The following is a 10,310-nucleotide window of genomic DNA, read 5'->3' on the forward strand; positions in this document are numbered from 1 at the left end:
ACATGTAATATTGGATCATTTTCCTCAATGAATAAATGACCAAGTACAGTATAATATTTTTTGTCTCATTTGTTTAACCCTCCTATTAAGTTATGGGTCAATTTGACCCATTTCCACATTTGAGATGTCTGAAATACTGGTTAATCACTCTTTTTCTCTTTGAATTTTTTTTTACTTTCCTCATTTATAGTGATGAACATGTATGCAAATATTTCTTCTTATGGCTTGTCTTGGACAAGCCATATTTATGCAGATATACAGAAAAATTCTAAAGGGTCCACAAACTTTCGAGCACCACTGTATATGGGTATGATGGGCAGGTTGATTTGAAAAAGCCTAGAATTTACAATTGTGTCTAGTTTTCCAGTTACTACCACCAGCATTTAGCAGTAGCTACATTTTTAAAGGTCACACATTCATTTTCCGATAATTCCAGGCAGACACTAGACTGACGACATGAAACACATAAAACAAAAGTTATAGGTTTCCACAGAGGAATTTTAAGGTGTTCAACCGAGTAAGGTCCAGCCAACCACCTTAAGATTTTCCAAATGCTGATCACAGTTCTCTTGGCTTTAACAGAGAATGTAGTTGTTAAAACTGATACGGTTTTTAAAGGAAGCAGGATCATTTTTAGTAGTTAAAAGCTAAACTATTTTTTGGCATACCATTACCAGTTACTCAGATGTCAAATTTCTATGAATTAGCTGTCGAAATCAAAAAGCACTCGCCTAATTGGGATTTCTGCAGAGTATTGGGACCATCTTTTGTAGTCCTACTAAATTACATGCCAGTGGTGGCTTAGGGGTAAAGGTTCTGAGCTAGTGAACAGATTTGTATGGGGTTCAAATCACATCAACAACAGCTGGTCCTTTAATAAATAAATAAATAAATAAATAAACAAATAAATAAATAAATAAAGGCAATCCTCAACTGATTAATTTTATGTTGGATAAAACTATATGCCGAATTAGAGTTGCCCGCCTACCCACCCACCTGTCCGCCCACAAAAAGGTATCATTTTGGTATAAAACGTTATGATTTCCATACATGTTTTATGCACCTTCATGGTAGTGTGCAACTCAAATGGGTTCCTTTTTACTATATATAGGTTATTGGAATTTTGTTGCATATTAACATCTACAAATGGTTGCACTCAACATTCTTGGCTTCAAATTGAAGATTTGAGTAACATTTTATTATCGATTAGATGGTTACGTAATTAGGTCCATCACTATTCACCAACCCACAACCCACTATTTTCATAGGTGATACAGAGCATTATAAACAGACACAGGTACTCAGATAGATCTCTACTCTACATTAAATATAGAAAGGGATTACAAGGGTGAAGTACTGAATATTGTACTACCATCAAAATCTGTGACCCCTACCTTACAAAATAACACTTGCTGTGTTTATGCTGGAAACTGGCCTCACCTCAACTCAAGCAATGACAAAAAAAGCAGATAAGACTTGACTGAGGTCACTGAACAGATGGAACCCAAAGCTTCCAGAATAATTTCCACAGCAAAGAGGCAGAGCTTAATATCTTCATACAGCATAAAGGACTGCTGGGAAGTGAAAAACAGTGAGGCCTGCTTTCAAGAAAAATCTCAGAGAAATTTCCCATTTTCCTTAAGTAACATAGTTCAAGCTGAGCGGATTCTTTACTTCATCTCTGTCAAGCTTTCATCTTCAGCACGACACCTCCCAGGAAAAACTCAGGTATGATATGACTTTCTACGTTCCACTGAACATGAGAGTAAAAAAAAAAACAAAACAAAACATACAAACAGAGTAGGTGAGAAATTAGATAATTAGAAATGAAAGAAAATCAAGCAACATCTATTTAGGGTATGAAGAGTTCTATGATGATCTATGATTTTCATTTTTAAAGTTAAATTTCACTTTTTGGAAAAACAAAAACAGGATGTTTTATCAGGGACTGGTTCATAGCCGAGATTATCTACTAAACCTCAACAACCATGAATTGGACCAAATAATTCCAAATAAAATGAAATTTAAAAAAAAGGGATTAAGTGTATAGTGTAAATAAATTATTTACTAAATTCAATAACTTTCCAGACATGTCTGGAATGAATTGATAAGATGGCTGATGACACAGGTTGTTGACAGTCTACAGATGTTTTTTGTTTTGGATTAATTATGTTTATTGATTCAAAGACTTTAGTTGTGTAGTGTCCACTCGGCATTATTAGACATTAGACATAAGAGACAGAAACACAAGCTCTCTTTTCCCACAAACTGTTCATTTATACCTCTTCCTATAATGTGCATGGTAAAATACATCAAAGGCCTTTTGAACATGTCAATTTTCAGTTTATAATTGCTTATACAGTTTAAAAGAGAGAGAGAGAGAGAGAGAGAGAGAGAGAGAGAGAGAGAACGAAAGAGACTAACACTGGTCTCAGTTTTGAAGTTTTTAGTATAGCATTAACCACACTGCAATTCCTGTACTCTTTGGTTGTGATTAAACATTGGTAGCTCATTACATTACAAAATGGATTTTTAATCAGGAATATAAAATACTTCAAGAGATTAAGTAATTAAGTATGCATTAAGCATAACCTCCATCCAAACGCTCTAACTATATTTTATAGCTAAAGTGCAACTTCCAAGCATTAGTGAATGCACTAACTCGAGTCATCGAGTTCAGCTACAAGAACTACAGAATAAAAACAGCTGTGACAATGACTCCCAGGCTTGGAACAGAAATAGTAGATACGTTCTATGCAGTTACGGCAGTGAATAGGATTACAGTAATCGCTCCTTAATATTTTGTTCTTATTCCTCTTCCAGATAAAGAAAAACAAATCCAATAATGGGTATTCCAAGTACATGGTCAGTATTTTCACTGATTTTGCTCAGAGCATTGTGTCAAGAATATGAAACCAGTTATGCAGACTATGAGACAGAAGAAGAATCACTGCCAGAGATTCCTCCATTTGTTGAGCCTCAAGAAACAGACCATTCCATATTTCTCTCAAATGGATGTGCCAAGGAATGTTACTGTCCCCACTCTTATCCCTTTGCAATGTACTGTGACCATCGTAAACTTAAAGTAATCCCTGATGTCCCAAGCCACATCCACCACTTATACCTTCAGTTCAACAACATTGAAGCCATTACAGCAGAACCTTTCACCAATGCTACATCTTTGAGGGAAATCAACCTTAGCCACAACAACCTGAGAAAAGTAGGGAAAGATGCCTTCAATAAACTTCAACATCTCACAAGGCTTCACCTAGAGCACAACAATCTAGAGGAAGTTCCACCTTCTTTGCCTAAAACTCTTCAGATACTCCACCTGGGCTTCAACAAAATCTCAAAGATACCATCAAACACTATACGAGACCTAATAAATATTACAATGCTCGACCTGTGTAGCAACAGACTTACAGATGAAGGCATTAAAGGAAAGGTACTGTCTGGCTTTAAGAGCCTCATACAAGTCAACATGTGCAACAACAAACTCAAGACTATGCCCGCTGATCTACCAGCATCACTGCTGCAGCTATCACTGGAGAACAATTCCATCACATCTATACCTGAGGGATACTTTAGGAAGACCCCAAATATCATGTCTCTTCGGGTTTCCCATAACAAAATTAAAACAATTCCTTACAAAACCTTTAACCTGACACAACTCATGGAACTCAACCTGGGTTATAACCAACTCTCCCAAACCTTTTTTGTTCCCAAGAATCTGGAGCATCTGTATCTCAACCACAATGACTACAAAGGTATGTCAAAATGTGTAAGCAAACATAACTTTAGATGGATATTGTATAAATGATCGTTTAATTGTTTTTGGGTGGTGTCTAGGTGTCTGGTACTGACACCAGAACAATTAAGACATCAACCAGTAACCTTTGGCGTCCCAACAAGTGTGACTATTTTGTGGGAAATCTGCAAATATATTCTTCCTTCCATGAAAATCTTGTCTTAATCTAACAACTACAGCGCCCTCCACTAATATCGGCACCCTTGGTAAATGGTACTTTTCCATATGGCTACCTCTCTGTGTGCACCAAAACTACCTCCGGTGTTTATTGCCTAAAAGCTCTATTTTGGTTTCATCTAAATGGTAAATGGCACACTTATATAGCGCTTTTATCCAAAGCGCTTTACACTGGGTCTCATTCACCCATTCACACACACACACTCACACACCAATGGTAGCAGAGCTGTTATGCGAGGCGCTAACTTGCCATCGGGAGCAGCTTGGGGTTCAGTGTCTTGCCAAAGGTATGTGGAGTCACGTGGGCCGGGAATCGAACCGCCAACCCTACGATTAGTGGACAACCCGCTCCACCACCCGAGCCACAGCCGCAGCCTCATCTGACCACAGAACCTGAACCCATTTAAAGTTCCAGTAGTGTCTGGCAAACTGAACACACTTGAGTTAGCCATGTCCCATTTTGTGAAGCTCAACAAACTTTTGCCGCACATCACAGCTATATTCCTTGGTCTTACCCGTTGTAATGAATGACTAACGGAATTTGTCACCCAGGTGTACTAAAGAAATATATCAATGGGAATATTAATCAAATTATATATATATATATATATATATATATATATATATATATATATATATATATATATATATATATATATATATATATATATAAATTTGTTACACATACATTTAACAAATATTGTTTTTTATAAACCTTTGTGTTACAAAAGAGCAGAGGATTTTGTGAATTTTTGTAACAAAAGCTTAAAAGTTTAAACAATAATAATAATTTCTCACAGCCTTCTTTGCTCATATTCACCAAGGGTGCCAATATTAGTGGAGAGCACTCTAACAAGAAGATAGACTTTTCAAATAGACAACAACCCCAAACATACAGCCAAAAAACTCAAGAAGAATTTGCATGGCCTAACCAATCTCTATTGGAAAAAAAAAAATTTATGAAGGATGAAGAAAAGATTTTCGAAATTGAGCGTGCATCAGAGGGATTCTCGTAACCTTGGGGAATTAAAGATGTTTTGGCAAGAGGGAAGGGCTAGAATTGAACCATAATGCTGCAAAAGGCTAATTACCTCTCAAAGCTGAGGACTGCCAAATTGCCAAAACAAAAGTATTAATTTTGTTCATTTGTGGTCTGAATCCTTTTTTAAACCCCTATCTATTAAAATTTGTACACATTATTAATGCTTAGTTTATGTTTAGGATTATTATGTGTACATTAAATAACAAAAAAATAATAAATTGTCAATATTTATTTCCCCTAATCTCTTTTCTAATTACAGAGCTTAACATCACTCTAATGTGCCCACTGCTGGATCCTGACAGTCCCAATATGCTAACCTACATTCGCCTTGATCACAATAAGCTGAAAGGACCCATGGACTACTACACCTACACTTGTTTCCCAAGGATGAGGATGATTTATTACGGTGAACAACAGACAGCTGTCTAGTATGATCCACTAAAAAACATGAAAACCATTGAAATAAATTTCACCCACCAAATAATTTTGACTAAAAATAGCCAAGACTCTTGGTTTTCTGTTAAAAGAGGAAAAATGGCAAAGACATTTTAGACGAAACACTGTGAAAATCATAATTAAATCAGAAAGAAGTGGGTGGGGAAACAGATGCTGATTAACCAGCGAAGAATAATCACTCAAGAGCATTAGTTAATCACTTGCTTGAACACACCTGAAGGGTTTTCTTCATTTGTACTATTTTCTAACAGCGACGAAGACATTAACACTATTAACAATAACACATTGCAGTTATGAATTATGCAGTGAAACAAGCATAGTGTTTATCTTCTCAACCAGCTTCATGAGGAGATTCCCCCTTTTCTTAAAGTTCTCAAACACTCTGAGCTCCTCACTGCTTCTTCTAAGTCGTCGATGAAAACTACTTGTTTGACATACGTTTCCATTAATAAATGTTTACACACGCATTAACTTTACTATTGATATTTGTCACAGAAACAAATTTCAACCATAAGCCTTTATCCAGTCCCCTCTGGGCCAAGACGGGCCATGTGCAAAACAATTTTGTGCAGTTGTGGTTTCGCCAATTCAAGTAGTATTTTGAAAAAAAAAAAAAATGCATTACAATTTAAAAAAAAAAAAAAAGCAGCAACAAAATCAAACATTTTTGGCCGCAACAATCACAACAACAACAAATATAATCCCTCAGCGGAATCCTGTACGGACTGGTTATCTATATGTGTCTTAGGGATATTTTGCATTAGGACATATGCCAACCAAAATGGTGGACGTATTAAAACTTGTCCTGTATGCAAACATACAGTTCATCTAGAGATTGTAAAGGATATAATTGCCAGGTGGGTGGGAGGTATGGGGGTCACTCACTAACATTTCAGGACACAAATTCTTCTCTGGATGATTCTTTGACAAAAGGCTTGATAAGTCATAAGCTAAGACTCAAGCATGCATTAACTACTAATGCTAGCTATCTTTTATATCCTTACAAATTGGCTTCTTTGCATTTGCATAAATGTGGTTAAGTTAGCATTTAGCATAAACATACTGTAAACAGCTCTTTTGGAATTTGCGGTTAATTCATATTTGTGAAAATCTTTGCATGTAAACAAAGTCAGTGTATAATAATATAATTCCTCTATTCTGCCTGCATTATTTTGATGGAAAATGTGAACTAATAAATATGAATTATGAATATTCCGTAAAAAAATGTTCCATGATTATTTCAGGTGGGTGCAGACTACAAACTGAAATCAGCATCATTTGATGAGGCCGCTTTAGATGACGTGTTTTATATGATGCGTTATTCCACTCTGTGTATGTTTGAAGGCTGACTGGCCATAAAAACACAGTCCCTCCGAAAGTACCGGAAGGGCAAGGCCAGTTCTTTCGGGGATTTTTTTTTTGTACACTGAAGATGTTTTTGGTTGAGTAAAAAAAAAAAAAAAAAAAAAAAAAAAAAAAGAAATACGAGATGATAGATCAGAGTTTCAGCTTTCATTTCCTGATATTTACACAGATGCGTTAAACAACTTAGAACACGGTACCTTTGGTGGCAGACCACCCAAGTTTTAGGTGAGCAAAAGTATTGGAACAGAGTCTTAACGGCAAAAACAGGGTTCAGCACGAGAGAATCAAGGTTTGTTCACGACAGAACACAAGGTAACTGAGCATATACTTCACAGAGTGAGTGAATGGAAAGTCCTTTTAAACGGTGGCTGTGGTCGTGCTGTGAATTGGATGCAGGTGTCCATGATTAAATGAAGGTGAGTGTTTTGGGAATTGAGGTCCATGGCGGCCATGTTTGTAGGCCTCAGTGCAGGATGGGAAATGTAGTCTCGTCCCCTTCTTTCCGATATTTCCATGATAGTAGTCATCAAGATAAAAAAACAAACAAACAAAAAAAGGCTTGAAATATTTCACTTTATATGTAATGAAACTAGAATATATGAGAGTTACAAGTTTGAATTAAATTACCGAAAAAAATGAACTTTTCCACAATATTATAATGTTTTGAGCTGCAACTGTAGGTGTGAAACAAAAATATACATTAGCACCTGTCTACATACATTATTCATCATAATATTATCCCTGTATTAAGACTACAACAGCTGGACATGAGATGATACACTAAAGCCACGATATGAGAAATTAACTATGGAACTCTCTTCCCTCTGAGGTCAGGCATGCTGAATCTTTGAGTATTTTAAAATCTTCTCTGAAAATGCACTTTTTTAGAATTGTTTTTCTGTTATTATTGTGATTTTTATTGTATTTTTCTTCTTTTGTAAAGCACTTTGAAATGCAACTTTTGCTGTTATATTCATGTTTTTTAGTGTCATAAATATATTTCATGTTTTTAATATGGAAAGATTGCTAGATTGTGCCTTAAATAACATGTGTCACCACCGCTTCGACTGCTGTGTGACAGTACATCACATTTTAACTGTACAGATCAGGAAAACAATTTTGATTTTATTTAGCAGATTTCCTCATCCAACCCGAAATTAGTTTCCGGTTACACCACTGCCAGCACAACACACAACATGCTTCTGAATCGTTTTTACACGCGAGTGTGATTTACATGAAGCGCAGTACATAGGCACTGATTTTAACCTGTATTTCAGACCGCTATCAAGCCAACCACAGCAGAAGCCATATATATGACCATGTATATAAGGCAGTTCACAATAACTACCTTTGAATGTATACACAACGTACATGCTGAGAATACTGGATAGTATGAAAATGTTGAGTAGTAGTGTACAACAGGCCATTTGGGTCTTATTGTTTGAGTTCACGCGGCCAAAATGAAATGAAGCTGTAGGCCTTGTGTTTGAAACACATGCCATAACGCTTCCTTCCGATTAACTTAACTTTTTGTAATATTAAATAAGCTTGCTCCAAGACAGTTACGTTCCCACTCACAAACTATGTGCTCTGTATGCTACTACCTCTGGTGCTGCCGGATAGTGTGTAAGAAGAGGTAGAGTTTATAATGTATATTAAATGGAAATATTGCAGTACATGATTTGTCTTGCCATTATTTCCGTATCACAAAATTCAAGACAAAAATATTCTGTCTCGTGCCTAATACTACTACTAGAGTTTAATTACGTAGAAAAAAACTAGTAGAAAAAAATTTAAAAGAACTTTTCTTGCTTTTATCCTTCAATGGTTTATAAAGGTATTTTTTTTATTTAAAAAAATACCAGTATGGCATAAAATTAACATTAGAACTCCTTTTTCTCTATATACAGTCCCGCTAGTAACACCACTTTACCATCGGCAGCCAAAATCTGAATGCTTACAAACTGTGCCTTATATTTGAGAGCGTGACTTCAGCTTCAAATAATAAAGCTTCATTAGTATTTGATGTTTAAGTAATAAATGTGTGCTAGCAAAAGCCATGGAACAAAAATTATGAGTGAAAAAGTCTGAAATAATATTGCACATAGTAATAAAAAGATAACAAGCTAAATAAAAAGCAGTGGTACCCAACCATACCATCAATTTAGGCATAATCCATTCCTTGTAAATAAAGAAATATTCATGCCTATGCAGTAAGGGATATCATAAAAGAGTGTCTCCAAAGTCTTTTAAAAAGATTGCCAGTCCAGAAACAGGCTGAGCAGCAAATCTAAAACGAATCAAAATTGAATCAGGCTCTATGTCTGATTGCTTTGATTGACTCCAATGACAATAAGACCTTCCTCTAGATTAGATCAGCTAGGTAAACAATCAAACACTAAACTACAGCAACACTGTATTACAACTTGACTAAAACTAGGATTACACAATACGCACATAATGTCTTATAGTGATTATATTAATGTTTATTAGGACAATTACGATATGTCCCACTGTATTTGTACATTAGCACTACTGGCTCTCGATTCAAGACATATGCGTATCTGAGCGAATAATAAAGTAGGCTATTCATCATAAAATACAGCTTATACTACACGAGGTGTAATAAACATTCACTCAGTCCAACACATCTTCCTCTGAAAACGTAGCTTCATCAATGGCTTTGTTCATCAGCAAGTAAAAACTGGAAAATCCCCTTAAATATTTAAGCTTCCCAATAAGTTACAAGCAGCCTGCAAGTGAGTGGTGAAATAAAATGGTACAGTGTGCTGAATCTGCTAAATATGTGTAAAATACACCAGCACCAATACCACAGACACATCTGTGCATCTGCTGCTTACATCACCCTTCTGTGTTGATCGGCAGAACGAGACAAAAACAAGAATAATACACACGCGCAAAAATCAGTGCAGGAACTGGGAAGTTCACAGCTGCAGATATGAGAACCTGCGCAGTAATGGAGATGCAGGATTCAAAAACACGACTAGGGCTACAGAGAGCTGCGTGAGCTTTGACAGCACAACCACATAACAGCTGCTATAAAAAAAAAAAAATTAATTCGTTGTGCTTCAAACATACCCCCTTGAGAGTCACACCAGTGAAAGCTTGGCCAGAGAGCTAACGTTTAATTAGCCATGTGTAATTTTGTTACAATTTAACACATTGTTTTTGGTGTGTGATAAGGTGCTAAGAGTCTGAATGGATCACACGAACACTGTGTCATTACAAACTGACACCACCATCCATCTATCCATCCATTTTCTGTACCGCAAGACTCCATTACTAAAGAGAAGGCATGTCGAACCTTGTTTAAAGTTTGCTACAACGCATTTGGAGAAGCCTTTGAACTACTGGGAGAGTGCAGTCTGTCAGCAAAATTGAACTTTTTGACTGTCATACTATACACCATGTTTGGAGAAGAAATGGCACTGCACATCGCCC

General features: G+C 36.2%; 2 protein-coding genes across 2 annotated transcripts in view; one reads left to right on the forward strand and one right to left on the reverse strand.

Moving 5' to 3' along the window:
* Positions 1-10,310, reverse strand: part of cenpp (centromere protein P) — an 88,334-nt gene that overhangs the window by 48,671 nt on the left and 29,353 nt on the right. The window lies entirely within an intron of this gene.
* On the forward strand, positions 1,640-5,524 carry omd (osteomodulin). The gene is made up of 3 exons (XM_053653145.1): positions 1,640-1,728; positions 2,824-3,767; positions 5,287-5,524. Exons 2-3 carry the CDS (start codon positions 2,846-2,848, stop codon positions 5,454-5,456), a joined length of 1,092 nt encoding a protein of 363 aa, XP_053509120.1. The 5' UTR covers positions 1,640-1,728; positions 2,824-2,845; the 3' UTR covers positions 5,457-5,524.

This window comes from Ictalurus furcatus, chromosome 21 (genome assembly GCF_023375685.1).
Source record: "Ictalurus furcatus strain D&B chromosome 21, Billie_1.0, whole genome shotgun sequence".
NCBI classification, from domain to species: Eukaryota; Metazoa; Chordata; class Actinopteri; order Siluriformes; family Ictaluridae; genus Ictalurus; species Ictalurus furcatus.